This window comes from Vulpes lagopus, chromosome 20, assembly GCF_018345385.1.
Source record: "Vulpes lagopus strain Blue_001 chromosome 20, ASM1834538v1, whole genome shotgun sequence".
In the NCBI taxonomy this organism is placed as follows: Eukaryota; Metazoa; Chordata; class Mammalia; order Carnivora; family Canidae; genus Vulpes; species Vulpes lagopus.
In genome coordinates this window covers 17,854,264-17,870,326 of record NC_054843.1, presented here as the reverse complement: position 1 = coordinate 17,870,326, position 16,063 = coordinate 17,854,264, and the positions used below count along the sequence as shown (strand labels likewise).

Sequence of the window (16,063 nt, the reverse complement as noted above, 5' to 3'; positions counted from 1 at the left end):
AGCTGGTGAACACAACGAGGTCACAAAGAGGGCCGGCAAGCTCCACACCCCTTCCCTCATACCTGGCCCCATGTATTGCTTCCATCTGGCTATTCCTGGGTTGTGTCCCTTACAGTAAGTTGCTAATGATAAATAAAGCACTAACCTGAGTTCTGTGAGTTGTACTAGTAAATTATCAAACCCAAGGAGAGGGTCGTGGGAATCTCTGATTCATGGCTGGTTGGTCAGAAGGAAAAATGTGAGTGAAAATATCTGACACCTGGGATTGGAGTCTGAAATAGGACACCCAAGCCCTTTACCAGTAGGGCCTATTACAACGATGGTGTTAGTGTCAGAAGCAGTCAAAGTTTGGGAAAAGCCTCACCCCTTTGGTGTCAGAGTACTAAGAGCAGAGTCACACAGACGACAGCTGAAAATCAGTGGAGAGCGCATACAGAACTGAAGTTCAGGACCTGACCCAAACCCCAGGATCAACACTTCTGGACCAACTACAGCATGCACTGGATACAGAACTTAGATCAACCAGACTGAGGGCAAAGGGCCAGAAATTCTCTGGACTTGCATGGCAGGTCTTCAACTCTTGCTCAGTCAAGCAGTGAATCACATCGAAGCTCTTAATGATGAACAGATTAATAAAGCCCAGAAGGCAAAGCCCACAGAAGTACAGAAGAAACCATAAACAAAGGATGCTTAGAAGTATACCACAGACCTTTGCAAAGATTTGTCAAATGGTCTCATCACCTGACAAATGCCAACTATGATACAGTCTTGACTTTTTAGAAGAGAGTTACAATATGTTCTAATTTTGCATATTCATACTTGCATTTTGGCATTTTTACTTCCCACATCCTCTAACTGGTTACACCATGCTCAAACATATGTATATTTATATTTAAATTTCACCCTTTCCTCATACTCTCGCCAACCACAGCACCTTGACCTAGGGGAAACATTAATGTGAAGAAACTAGACAAAGCTTATATAAATAATGCAACTTAGGATCTTTGAACTAATCAGTGGATGAGCTTCACAAAATGAGTGAACTCTCTGAAATCCATGTGTAATTCTGTGTGTGTGCATATGAGTTTCTAGAAGAAGATCCCTAGGTGCTATCTGTTCTACATATAATGCCTAAAATGCCCAGCAGGTTAAGGGCAGGTACAGGTAATGACCTCTGGATCCTTAAATAATGTGCTTTTATGCATTTGTCTAAAAAATGAAATATTTATGTTTCCATAATGGGTTTTGATTTTGAAGGATAAAATGAAAACAGATATCCACATATAAATCTGTAAATGAAACCTATGTTGGAATGAGAAAGGACATCCCAGTGCTGTATGTTTTGACTATGAATCTGATGAAGAGCTGTTTTGATTTCAAAGGCTGTGATGAAGCAGGGCTCTGCTGTGGAGGGAATCTGGTGATGAATGTGGACTCAGAGGCTCAGGACAGCTTTCAAGATAATGCCTTTCCTACATATTTCATAATTTTCTTCCTTTTATAAAAAAAGATTTTTGTTAAGAAGACTTTATTTATTCATGAGAGACATACACAGAGAGAGGCAGAGACATGGCAGGGGGAGAAGCAGGCTCTTTGCGAGGAGCCTGATGCAGGACTCGATCCCAGCATCCTGGGATCACGACCTGAGCCAACAGCAGGCACTCAACCACTGAGCCACCCAGGTACCCTATTTTTTTCTTTTTAGAGAGAGAAAGAGCATGCAAGAGAGCATGGGATGGGAGAGGCAGAGGGAAAGAGAGAATCTCAAGCAGACTCTCCACTGAGTGCAAAGCCTGATGCAGGGCTTGATTTCATGACCTGAGCCAAAATCAAGAGTTGGATGCTTAACTGACTGAGCCACCCAGGCACCCCCATACTTCATAATTTTCTATTTACCTTAATTCAATTACAAATGAGAAGTGCTAGTATCTCTAGTTATATACTTCCCATTGGGTCTTTAGAAGATCTGTCTATTGAGCCTGGTAAAGAGTCAAAGCAAGGTAAGGAGGTCATATTGAGAGGCTTTACTGAAACAGCATATAAACCACTCAGCATAGTCTATAGGATTTTGTTCACTGAATGCTAATTCTTCTGTTTTCCTTTCCACCCATTTGTTACTGGGTCTGTCCTTAAAAGCTCTCAAGTCAATGAGACTTCTTTCACTCACCAATTTTTATAGATCTCATCTAAAGATAAATAAATGAATGATGAATGCATGAGTAATAAATATATAAGGTATAAGATGATTATTTACATTTCTTCAAGGTGATTTTCAATCTTTCAGTCTTTTAGCATTTAAGTACACTCAGGTCAGCTCTACAAAATTTTTGTTATATTAAAAGTTTGAGGGAAGAATATCTTAAACATCCTGGGACTCATCTGTCTCAGTGCTTTCAATATTAAAAACTAGGTAAGTTAAAAACTTTTTAACTTATTTACCATCCACTATATTGAGGTACAGATGTACCGTATTTACCTTGGCATGTAGATACATGCTCTCTACATATGTTCTCTAAATGTTCACAATTCTTTGTTGGCCCGAAGTCATCAGTAGAAAATGAAGACTTGAAGGAGATGGACAGTTTGCAATATCACATGAAAACTTATACAATGGCCAAGTTAACCACTTCAATTCTGCACCCATTAATTTTTTTAAAAATATTTTTATTTTTTTATTTTTGTGAGAAAGAGACAAGCAGGAGGTGGGGGAGGGGCAGAGGGAGAAGCCTCTGTGTAGAGCAGGGAGCCTGTTGCAGAACTCGATACCAGGATTCTGGGATCATGGCCTGAGCTGAAGGCAGACGCTTAACTGAACTGAGCCACCCAGGTGCCCACATCCATTAATTTCCGTCCTTTAGGGATCCCTGGGTGGCGCAGTGGTTTAGCGCCTGCCTTTGGCCCAGGGCATGATCCTGGAGACCTGGGATCGAATCCCAGATTGGGCTCCCGGTGCATGGAGCCTGCTTCTCCCTCTGCCTATGTCTCTGCCTCTCTCTCTCTCTCTCTGTGTGACTATCATAAATAAATAAAAATTAAAAAAAAATTTCCATCCTTTATTTCTCCAATGATTTTGCTGCTGCTTATTGAACATTTCTTGCCTTGCCTTTAGAATGTATGCACCAAATCTTCAACTAGGGACAAAACCATGTTCTGAGCTCTAAGAAAGTAAGAAGTCATGTGTGATAAGAAATCTCACAAATCATTAATATGAGATTTAATGTTCTACCAAAGAATGCTATGTGGCAGTTTTCCAGAATCTCAGAAAAACTTAACATTTGGTCAAACTAATCAGAAATGAGAAAGGAAAGAGTGCTGGTGTTAAAGAAAGTGCCCATTTTTTTCTTCCTCCTCAACTGAATGTTGAGAATCTGAATGTGAGGTATCAGATATTAAGCATGAAAACTAATTTCACTGTGGAAAAGATGGCTGCAATCACGAGACACTGGAGAAGAAACACCACCACCACCACTGGCATATGGGCAAGACAGACAGACTTGAAAACATTTCCTAATTCTCATTACCACATAGAGAATGCTGGAGTTATTGTGGTTGGGGGCACCCGGGTGGCTCAGTCAGTTAAGCAGCTTGCTTGAGTCTCTCTCTCTCTCTCAAAAATAAATATATATATATAAAAAAGTTGTCGCAGTCAGGATAATAAAGATGTTGTCTAATGGGAGATTTAGAATAAGTATCTGTTGGGGTGGCCCCGGGTGGCTCAGTGGTTTAGCGCCACCTTCAGCCAAGGGCCTGATCCTGGAGATGTGGGATCGAGTCCCACATCGGGCTCCCTGCATGGAGCCTGCTTCTCCCTCTGCCTGTGTCTCTGCCTCTCTCTCTCTCTCTCTGTCATGAATAAATAAATAAAATCTTAAAAAAATAGAATAAGTATCTGTAAAGATACCAAAAATCTCAGAATTACAAAGAAAGCTTTTGTTACTCATCTCTCATCTTTTAACACATTTCAGTTCTAATTAGGAGCTCCTGAGTTTTTTCAGACCTACGCCTACCATGGGAAGCTTTATTTTAAACAGAAATTCCTATCTAGCCTTTAGTTCAACTGTACAAGAGCTTGCTTAAGGCTAACTGCTCTTCAGATTGCAGATAATTTTGGAGAGTCAGGCAATATCATTGTTTTCTCTCCATCTAAGAAGTAGAATCCTGACAGTTACAAAAAGGAAGGCTCAGATCAGATTTACCTCATCTTTCATGAGGCCACAAGTTGCCTGATAGGAGCTCTGAGAAAGTAAGAAGTCAGAAGCATAGGTAAATGCCTGATTGTTAAATAATGACAATTTTGTTTAGGTTGTACTTGGTTTGGTAGTGAGCCAAGTGTGATGGAAGAGTAATCATGTGTGATGCAACTCTGGAGAGGAATTTCACATTTCTGGGTGGGGGAAGGATAACTTTCCTTAAAGGAAACTTTAAGGAAAGTGAAAAAGTTAAAGGAGCTGGTCCTTAGAAGAGTCATTAGCCCTCTACAGATTAAGAGTTTATCCTGAGTACAAAGACCAAACTATTCCTGAGGAAGAAACAACTGTTTTATTTGTCATAATACTTGGAACTTTTTGGATATTGTAAAATTCTAAGTATAATTCAAACAATGCATTTTAGATAGGCTATTTACTGGATCAGCCAGCCAGCAGGCACATAATTCTGAAAGAGGAATTTTAGAACATAAAGGACAGACAGACACAGAGACTCACAAATGAAATTCATAGTACAGCAAAGAATTCTAGCTGCACAAAAACACCATCACATAATACATCCATGCTCAGGTTGAAAAATGCAGGTAAAATTATGGATTAAATCTGAGCCCAGAAAGACTGGAAATAATCCATGTTGTTTCAGACTCCTATGTGGCAAAGGCTGGGGTTAGTAGAATATGGTCAGGGTTAATGGGGTAGCTATTTCAAAGGTGCTATCAGCTGTAGAAACCACAGGAAAAACTTGACTACATCATTTCCTCATATTTAACTAACATTTACTGAATATTTTGTCTTTTACATGCACTGTGTTAAGTATGATGGAGATCTCCGAAAAATTTGTTTGTGGCTCCATAACTCCTCAGACAGTAACTGGCACAAATGATTTTTGTTTTTGATTTTTCAGCAATACAGAAAAGTTCTTAAAAAGGGACTTAGAATTTTCTTGTGTTTTTCCAAAGTTCAGAGCTAAGGCCATGTCAAGCTATGTGTTAAAATAAACACTCAGAATAAAATTTAAATAAAACACTTATTATTAACTTCACAAAAATGGCAGGTAATGCCAAGAGTGTAGGCTCATGATTATCCAGCCCCAGTTTTTATTACATGGGAGAGGTTTATGCATTTCTAGGTAAAAATGTGATAGACTTCTTGGATCAATCAACAACAGTCTGACTTTTTTTTAGATTTTATTTTTTTATTTGAGAGAGAGAGAGAAAGAGAGAGAGAGAGAACATAAGTGGGGAGAGAGGCAGAGAGAGAAGCAGACTCCCTGCTGAGCAGGGAGCCCAAGGTGGGCCTTGCTTGATCCCAGGACCCTGGGATCATGACCTGAGCTGAAGGCAGACACTTAACTTACCAAGCTACCCTGATGTCCCTGATTTTTTTTTTTAAGATTTTATTTATTTATTCATGAGACACACACACACAGAGGCAGAGACACAGGCAGAGGGAGAAGCTGCAGGGAGCCTGATGTGGGACTCGATCAGAATCACGACCTGAGCCAAAGGCAGACGCTCAACCTCTAAGCCACCCAGATGCCCTGATTTTCTTTTTTACAGCAAAATAGTTCTCCCTAATCCAGTCTTTAATTTTTATTTCAAATAGGCATGATGTTTAATTCTACATGAAGACACTGACAGGCCCAGAACAAGCACAATTATGACCAGTCTGAATTGATCTCCTTTGGGAACACAGGAAGCTCTGGGAAACATTCTTTTCATCACTCTTTCCTATGATGGCAGATGGGGTGGAATTGAAGGTTCTGAATGTGTATTTGTTTGTGAAGGACTTCTTTCAGTTCTCATCCTATATTTAGATCTTGATGTCCACATAGCAAAGACCCTACTTTGGAGACTGAACTTTCACATGCAATAATTCACTAAATGTCACTGATTAAGATTCTGGGCTCAACACCTACACCCCTCTGCCCTGCCCTGGCAAACGATCCCAATGGTCCTGACCCCAAAATCGAGTCCTCTAGAAAAAGAGGGTACTTTTTCTCCAAATGCATGTAAACAGAATTTTTACTGTGCAGTGCTAGAACAGAGATTTTTTTTTCTGAATAGAAAATGAAAATGCTAATGTGATATTTTTTTCAAAAGCTTTTTGTTCAGAGAGGAAGCATGGTCTAGTAAGAGGGCACTGTGGTGGTCAACTGTGATTCGCAGCTCCACTGTGTCCATTAACCAGCGTAGCAGTGTCACCCTGGACCAGACACTCGATCTCAGTGATGCCACTGGTGGAACAGGGTCAATCCTGTTTCACCATCTATGAGAGTACTGGAAGCTCTTAGGGTTCCTTGGAGCTTCCTGTGCTGTAATGTCAGCATAAAAAGAAAAATCAAAATGTGAGGAATCAATGTAATTGGGTGGCTTTTTGGTTTAGTTACATAATATATGCAAACTGGTCCTTTTTAGCAAGATGGGAGTAATGAGAATCAGATTTACTCAACTGCTTGTCATAACCCGTCTGTAAGAACTATGTTTTGGATGATGGGTGGTGAACACTGTGAAAGAGGAAACGAATGAGACGAACCCTACAACTCTTCAAGCTTGTCATCTTGAGTTTCTAGGCTGTTGCTCCAGGTGCAGGAGCCCAGCTGGAGCCTGGTGGACTGTCACAGTTAAGACGGTCAAGTCAGAATCTAGGGGGATGAGAGCTGCCAGCAGTCACAGGAGAGTGTTGGGAAGGACAGAGTTGCCCAGATTTGCATGTAATGCCCCTGTTGAGATAGTAGCTGAGTAATTATCAGGGTATGAAAGTAAAATAATCCAAATGAGGCCATGGGGAGAAAAAATACATTCAAAAGGATTAGAGGCAACCGTGCCTGGTATTTACACAGGTCAGAAAGAGGACTTGTTTCCACTATCCAGATGGGAAAACAGTATTCTGGATTACTCAAGAGGATCCTAACCTCCTACTGGAGAACCAGGAGCCATCAACTGATAACTCCTCTGATCCCACCTAACAAGTCTTAAAAGCAAAACCCAAAAAGGATCAAACTATTTCTGAGTAATTCAAAAACACTGCAGAACAAAGCTAAGAACAGAGGTATACAAAAGTATCTAGCACTCAACAAGGTAAAGTTCATGATGTCTGACAGCCAATAAAAAAGTACTAGGTATGAAATGATGAAGGAGCATATATAATGAAAAAAAATCAAAACTGATCTAAAGCTGATGCAGATCTTAGAGGTGGCAACCCAAGAAAGTGAAAGTTACTATACATAATGCATTCCATAGGTTCAAAAACTTAAGAAACAGAGTAAATGAAAACAACAAACAAAAACCAGACTAAACTTCTAGATATGAAATGTATGAGATGAAAAATAAGCATGATGTGATTAATGGCTGATTGATATACATCGTAATCAAATTACTTGAAACTGGTGATAAAGAGAAAATCTTCAGAGCAGCTAGATTAAACAAAAAAGGGGAGGGGTGCCTGGGTGGTTCAGCTGGTTAAGCAACTGACTCTTGATTTCTACTCAGGTCATGATCTCAGGGTCATGAGATTGAGCCCTGTATTGGGCTCTGTGCTGGGTTGGAGGTTGCTTAAGATTCTCTCTCTCCCTCTGTTCACTTGCCCCTGTCAATAATAATAATAATAATAATAATAATAATAATAATAGGATATATTATTTACAGAGATAAAGGATATAAGCATTCATGTGGGAAACAACAAAAATAAGGCAATGGAACATCATTAAAGTGGCTGAAGAAGAAAACTTCATCTGAAAATTCTATACCCAGCAAAAATGTCTTTCAAAAACAAAGGTGAAATAAAGATTGGTGAATTCTTCACCAATCTACATGCATTAAAAAAAATTTTTTAAAGAAGTCCTCTGGGTAGAAGGAAAAGGATTCCATATGGATCTACACGAAGAATAAAGAACACCAGGGGAAATGGTAAATATTTTTCTTACTATGTAAAACTCTTTAAAAAACTATTTAAAAGAAAATTAACAATATTGTAGAATGCAAAAAGTATGACAACAACAGCCCAGACTTGGAAAGAAGAAATGGAAGAGTTTGAGTATGAGGTTCTTGTAATATATGTGAAGTGGCATAGTATCACTTGTACTGGTATAATGTTGTGAAGTATTAGAAAAAATTTTCTAAAATCCTAAGGAAAACACTAAAATAGCAAAATAAAGAGTTAACACTAAAAACCCTACAAAGGGCACAGAAGAAAATCATAAAAAACATTCTGTTGGTGCAAAAGTTGTCAAAAAAAAAAAAAAAAGCAGCAGCAAAAGGGGACAAAGAACAGATGGAACAAATAGGAAACACAGCCAGATGACAGACTTAGGTATAACTATATCTATAACTTCATGCAATGGTCTTCTCGATTAAAAGGCAAGATTCAACCATATGATGCCTATAAGAAATGCACCTCAAATATAAAGACAGATAGATTAAGCAGAAGTATAAGGATGAAAAATGATATGCTATGGTAATATTAATCAAAACAAAGCTGAAATAGCTTTAATATTAGACATAGTAACTTCAGAGCAAAACATATTACCAGGAAGAAGGAGGCATTTCATAATGATATGGGGAGGTATGAGGGTAAAGGAGGACATAACCGCTTCCAATGTTTGTGTGACTAAAAACAAAGCCTCAAAATACAAAAAGCAAAACCTGATAGCACCACATGAGAAAATGTCAGAGATTTTAATATCTTTTGCTCAATAACGGATAGAACGAATGGACATAACACACACACACTCGTGCTCAGCAGGTTTCTTATGTCCAAAGTAAACTCTCCCATGAAACCTCATTGAGGAGATCTGCTTGCATTGCTTGGTAAGCCTTTCTGGGCATTCACTGCTGAAAGCCTCAAATAAAGCCTCTTGGGCATCCCTCCAGAGGATATGGCTGCTGCTCTGAGCAGGAAACTTGAGTTCTAGTTCCTATTATTACATTAAAAATCCTTAGAACTTGGTCACATCTCAACTTTTCATGACTCTCAGTTATAGTTCATTAGATAGGGAAATGGGGCTTTGGTTCTAAGTGAGTCCTGCCAGCTTTCACAGTTTCCTGACTTCAGCTGTCCCATGAAATGTCACCATCTCAGGTGTGTCAACCTGGGTCAGGTCTTGCATTCTGAGTCACCGGGGAGCCTGTCTGACTGCTCTGTGGAAGGGTGTGAGTGTCACTGGTGCTCAGATGACCTCATGCAGGCAGCTACCCCATGACCTCGTAACCTTCAAGACAAGATGAGCCGAGGGGCTCACAATACTTAGATTTCTTTCTCATGGCCTCCTGTCTGTGCTGTGTCTAGAAGGGAGTTGTGGAAGGAAGCCTGGGGGTGACCTACCCGGGGTGGGACTGCTTGCAGAGCAGTGATGTAATTCTCCAGAGCCAGGCGGCGGCGGTCATTGAGCATGGCTTCCACTCGGGCCATGTGCGTCTCCACCAGCTGCTGCCTCTCATTGGCTGCTTCTTGCTCCAGAGACTCCACCTTCTCCTGGAAATGCTGCCGTGGCAAATACAAACACGTGTCAATCGGGAGCCCAACGAATAGGATGGGCTAATTCTAGTATTTCCAAAGGGCATCATATTTCATTTTACTAAAAGATTTATAGTCTTTCCAACATTTTGAGTAATTCAGCATGTTTTATGGGTTTCCTCCCTTTCTTGTACTCCATCCTAAACCTGATTGCTCACTGTAAATCATGATTTTATACTGCCCCTGAAGACCGATTTGACTAGCCATAACATAGGATAAATTTCTGTGCTCTTAAAACTCTAAATTCCATTACAAATTGAAAAAAAAAATTCTCCTTTACTCAAAGTCCTTGAATTTCAGAAAATGACCATGAGAATCTCACTGTTTACTTTTAGGTAGTTTTGAGAAAAGGGTTCCCATCACAAATTCTAATCATGATGTAATTTTTGCCTGGGGAAGAAGTAGCAGCAGATTTTGACAACCAAAAAGATATATTTTTGATAAAGAACAGAGTGCATGGAACAATGTAAGTTTTATGGAAATGAATTATAACTTGAGCTAATTAAAAGCAAATACAAGGAAAGGTTTAAGAAATGGAATTACTGGACAATGATAAGCCATAGTCCAGATTGATGGGAATATGAACAATCACCCAGAAGATTAAAGAGATGCTGGAAAATTTGTAGGCCTATGCTGCCTGGTAGAGAACCGGCCTGGGTTTTACCTGAATAACTGCTTTCTTGTCGGCCTTAGGCAAGTTCTTGGCTTGTCGTTCTGCCTCTTCCCATTCTCGCATGACCTACAAAATGAGAAAACATTGGAATTTAATACAGTCAGTTCTTTTTTTCCAATTTATATTTAATGAGAGATTATTTTCTTTCTGTATTTGACATTTTAAACATTTCAAAAGCTGATCACATTCCAGTCCTATCTCCAAACTATTTTTATTTGACCTCCCTTAGATGGAAATCATCTATCATAACAGCATATTAAACATAAATGCTCACACTTATTGGAGGAATGTGGCACTTTGAAACAAAGTTGGTCCTTTTTTCTTTTCCTCAGAAATGGCTGAAAGCCATTTTGTTTGATGTGCACAAATGTCAACGATTCATAGCCACACACACACATATATATATATACATATATATATATACACATATATATATAGAGAGAGAACAAGGATTTCCACCATTAAATTGAATGCATTAGTTTTAATCTTTTGTGGAAGTACATTATAAATTTCAAACTGTATATTTTTTTTTTTAAGATTTTATTTATTCATGAGAAACAGAGAGAGTGGCAGAAACACAAGCAGAGGGGGAAGCAGGCTCCTCATAGGGAGCCTGATATGGGACTCGATCCCAGGACCCTGGGATCACAACCTGAGCCAAAGGCAGATGCTCAACCACTAAGCCAACCAGGTGCCCCTCAAACTGCATATTTTTCAAACAGTAAAGCGGGGGAAGGCAAGAACATTTTATACATGCGTACACATGCCATGAACATACTATCAAAAAAGTAGTATATAATGGAGGAAGGAAAAAAGATTTCCTTCATCAGAAATCCTCAGATCCACCCCACTGATGGGTAATGAGGGACTTTTGCTCACCAGTCCCCATCATGAACAGCAAAGAATACCCTAAGTACCTCTAGAAATTCCAAGAGTATACACATGATAATGTTTTGAGTGTAGCAAAACATATTTTTGGCAAGTTATACTAATTTAGTAACCAGGCTAATCTGTGTGGTAGGAGAAGAAAGTTTCCTCCTTCTCATCCTTGCAGTTTATTTTACTTTATTTTTTTTTTTTCATCCTTGCAGTTTACCCAGGATTACCCTGAGACAGGTTCATTCACTGACCTGAATGCAAAGAGAAGTCTGCAGCTGTGCATGTTGTTGAAATGAAATGATACTAGATTTTTAACCACCTATGGCTGCTTTCCCTTTCCAGTGTGCTCCTTGCTATCAGGCTGAGCTTTTTTAAGTGCAACTCATAACTGAGCCAGATAAAATAAAGAACTGACAGAAGAAGTGAGCAGTGTAATGGTCTGCTGGCAGATGTGTACCTGCACACTTTGAGACATCCAAGGCATAAGAGAACCTGATTTCTGTACTGTAAGAGTATATTATTTATAGATATTTATTTGTAAGGAATCGATTTTTCTAACATTCTTCAAAATAAGAAAAAAAGACTTGGAATAAAAAACTATTGATAGAGAATTTCAATGAGATAATAATCACATCAAATCACCATGTGGGTTTTTATTTAGGTATTTTATTATCTACTAGCATTAATTTGCTGTATAGGATACATAGAATACAAGACTAGCTTCCTCGTGCTGGTTTTTTTTTTTTTTTTAAATTATGGAGAATAAAGAATGGGGTGTATTTTCTACCATACTTGGAAGAGCACGTAAAAACCAAAAAAGATCACAACAGAATTGTAACAAAGCCCCACTGCTGTGAATAAGAACAGAATACAAAAGAAACGAAACATACTATCCTGGACACTTTAGTGTCTGCAAGAGTTAATGAAGGGCACCTGTATGGAGGGGGTCACTGAAGACTACCTCTGCCTTATGGATGAGATAAGGCTTGCAATAAAAATATTTCAATTTCCTGCTCTGAGAATGTTCACAGTGGCAATACTCTACCATGAACTCTTCAGGCAAGGAATCTCAAAATTAGTTTGAGAGAGAAGCCAAATGTCTTACTGGAATGTGAAAACTGATTTCCTTATTATCTTTGCATTTTACCATCCCACCTTGCACATTCAGAACCTGGCCTATAAACTTTGAGCTGGGGAGACACATGGAACACTTAGATTTTTTTGGCTAATGACTTGAAAATAAACATGATTATAATAGGAAATCAAATGTGATTTTCAGAGCAATTCAACAATATCCTCTAGCCTCACAGATAAAACAATTCACTGATACCATCACACTAGGCCTATTTAATGCAAGATAAACACATACCACACTATAGACTCAACATCTCTCTGAACAATGGCTACCACATTAGCCACAATGGCCCCATAATAGATAACATTACTGCAGATCTCCTAGGTAGCAGACCCTGTATTAAGTGCTTTATAAAATCTATCTGTGAGATTAGTCATTGGGATCTTCATTTTATGGACCAGGTTAAGTTACCTGCTCAAGGTCATGGAGGAAAAGAAAATGGAGAAGGAAGGATATAAACCAAGATCTTTGTGGCTTTAAAGATCATGCTTTTATGTTCTATGGCCCAAATTTGCTATTATAAAATATAAAAATCACATATACATTATATATAATTTATATGCTTATATATCCATGTAAATAATTATATGAATATGTACTCATATATTTATCTATACATATATTATTCTGTATATAATTTTATATAAACCATATATATAATCATATAAAATTATTCAATGGAAAATCAATAGGTCAGCTAAGTTTCTTTATATTTGGTGACAGGATAAGGACAGTTCCTAAGATGTTGATGCTTATCTTGAAAATAATAAATTTAATAAATTTTTTTTCATTTGACTTTTCAACTGTAAAATGAAAATTATAGGTATATTACAACTATTAAATTCATAACTAATATATAATTATTATAGGATATAGAAATATATTATTAAAGACTATTCAAAATTGTATATTTGCTAGACACTATTCAAAACATGGCCAACAGAAATCTACAAGATTAGTTATCATGACACCCAACAACCAAATACCAAAAACCCCCAAATGCCAGAACAAACCCCCAAACCCAAATCTCTGCATTTATAAGAAAACAAATAGTAACAAAAATTACAATAAAAGTCAATTAAAATGCTCAGGTTGCTCCAGATATTCTTGTAAAGCAATCTCCTACTGCATGAACAAAAGTATCAGTATCATTGAATTTATAGATCTTCAAAGACTTGGCTGTTTCATGTAGAGAAAATGACAACTAATACATAGAGATTTAAGAGGCAGGCAGGCAAGTTCAAAGGCAAATAGTCTTCAGAATCCAGTACCACAGATTATGAAGATAAATGTTAATCTCAGGCATCTCTTTCCTGTGACCACTAGAATTAGCAGACCGCATTCTCTGCTCTAGGATAACATCTCTTAAGTTATCTCAGATACAGTGAATAAAAGATGAAGAAACCTCGTAAAGATATGAACTAAGTCATGGGTTAAGTAGATGTGCTAAACTAACACTAAATTGCGATTCTGGAGAGATCTAGACTATCTGAAACTGACATGTATGTCAAAAAAATCACTAATAAGTCACTTGGCACTGGAGATGCCAGGTGGACCTTTCAGTGTTTATTATTATTATTATTATTATTCTTTTAATGGACTTAATTGCCCCTGAAATGGAATTTGCAGCCAGTGAGAAGGCTCAAAAAGCTTCAGAAGCAAACAGTGAGATAGGATTTAAGTTTAAAAGATGCTGTTTCAGTGGCCATAAATATGACTCAAAGTCATCCTATGCTTCCCTAACAGTGATTATATATAGCATGTGTTTTTCCTAATGAAAGATTCTGTTTTTCAGAAGAATTGCCTTCAGGTGAAACCTCACTATTCCATTCTCCCAAGCTTTCTAGTTCAACTTGCTTTTTTAGGTTTTCCTCATGGCCAACAACTATAACTGCACATTTTATTCCAGAGCCAAAGTATTTTAACTTCCCTGTCCCCCCCATTTGTTATTACTCCAAAATAGATTCAAGCATTATGGTCACTCATCTTAAAAAATAAAAAGTAATTGTGTTGTATCTTTCCAGATACATTAGCAGTTCTGAGTTCTGTTTTAAAATATAGGTTTTATTAAAAATAAAAAAATAAAAATAAATAAACAGGTTTTAGTATATTTCGCTATGGGGAGGTCAATAGGATACAGACATATCAATAGGAGATAGATGGCATTGAAAAGATTATTATTCACACATAGTTCTCAAGAAAAGAGACAGCTAAATTTGGCTAGTTTGAACAATTCTGGTAGGCTCTGGGGTATAAGGGGCTGTCCCTAGATGTCTGGTACCTAGCCCTGAAGTGAGCAGAGCAGGTGGATAGTGGGTCAGAGTGTAAGAGACAGATAAAGACCATATTTGGGTGTTTGGGGCTTTGGAGAGGTTGGTTTGACTATGAAAGGTGTGCCTGAAGGCCAGTCATTTGAAACCTCCAGGAACTGGCTAATTTTGGGAGGGGCGGTCTTTCTAGAGTTGGTTAAGGCCTCAAATGTCAAAACACCAGAAAATATAAAAAATTAAAACCCATAATTAATGTGGTCTTTTAAAGACTTTCTGTGAGCTTAAAGAATATATGGCAGACTAATCCATGAATCCTATTTAAGTTCTATTACAAAAACTTGCATTTGTGCTAAAAATTACGAAATCAGCAATGCTTTGATATTTACCACAGAATATTAACACTAAAAAAAGGAATGGTTGACTTTGACCCGAGAGTTTTCCTCATTCACTCATTTGTTTCCTTAAACTTTTCCTTTTGTTTTTTCACTCTGAATTGTAGTCTACAAGTTAGGCAGTAACTGGTAAGGAAGTGTTGATATATATTTGTGGAAGGAAGGAAGGAAGGAAGGAAGGAAGGAAGGAAGGAAGGAAGGAAGGAAGGATGGATTTGAAAAAAGGGCTAAAATCAGTATTATTTATTTTTAATAAATATAATATCCAGCACCTGGTATAGACATATCAGAAATTGTAGTTGATATTATTAGATATAAATTAGCCAGGTTTTGAACAAATTTTTCAAACTGTTTCATAAAGAAATCTGCTAAAAAAAAAAAAACCCTGAAAACAAAACAAAACAACCCGAACCCAAAACAAAAGCCAGGGTTTTTCATGCAATTTAGTGAGAAGAGCATTGTACCAAGAGCGAGAAAGCTTCTAGTTCCAAATGCCATCTTTTGCGTTTCTTATATTGCTTTGTTCTAGAGTGGGAAGCCACAGTCTCGAACCACTGTTGTATTATTGATCGTTTATGAAAAAGATAATGTGATCATTATGATTCAATATTGCTTTTAAGTTCCTATGGTCCCATGAATTAGCTTTGCAAGAAATGTGAGGTTCAAAGTCATAATAATTTGGCATCTAATAAAAAATATTCATCTTTACTGCAGATCATTTTATGGAATTTTAATTTACAACATCATGGTTACAGGGCTACCTGTAATAAAAATATTATACACAGAATAATAAAACCAGAGAGAATGTTGCAGATATAATTTGTGCTTATAAAATCCTGCTATACTTAGTGTAATTGGATCTCTCCTAGGTGGTATGCTCAAGGAGGATTCTAAAAACCCCAAGCTGATAAACATAGAGCAAATGTTTTAAACTAAGACCTTACGTCTTTAAGGATCTGGATAAAATTAAAGAGCCCTCCCATCCCTAGGCATTC

At 37.7% G+C, this 16,063-nt stretch overlaps 1 protein-coding gene across 4 annotated transcripts in view; it reads right to left on the bottom strand.

Annotated features, from left to right (window-relative positions):
- The window catches only part of LOC121479288 (amyloid beta precursor protein), a 270,747-nt gene that overhangs the window by 78,594 nt on the left and 176,090 nt on the right, over positions 1-16,063 (bottom strand). For all 4 annotated transcript variants that reach the window (XM_041734781.1, XM_041734782.1, XM_041734783.1 and 1 more), the window contains 2 exons: positions 10,384-10,458; positions 9,528-9,686 (listed from right to left, as the gene is read on the bottom strand). In XM_041734781.1, the coding sequence (XP_041590715.1) occupies positions 9,528-9,686; positions 10,384-10,458 (234 nt within the window). The remainder of the gene's footprint in view (positions 1-9,527; positions 9,687-10,383; positions 10,459-16,063) is intronic.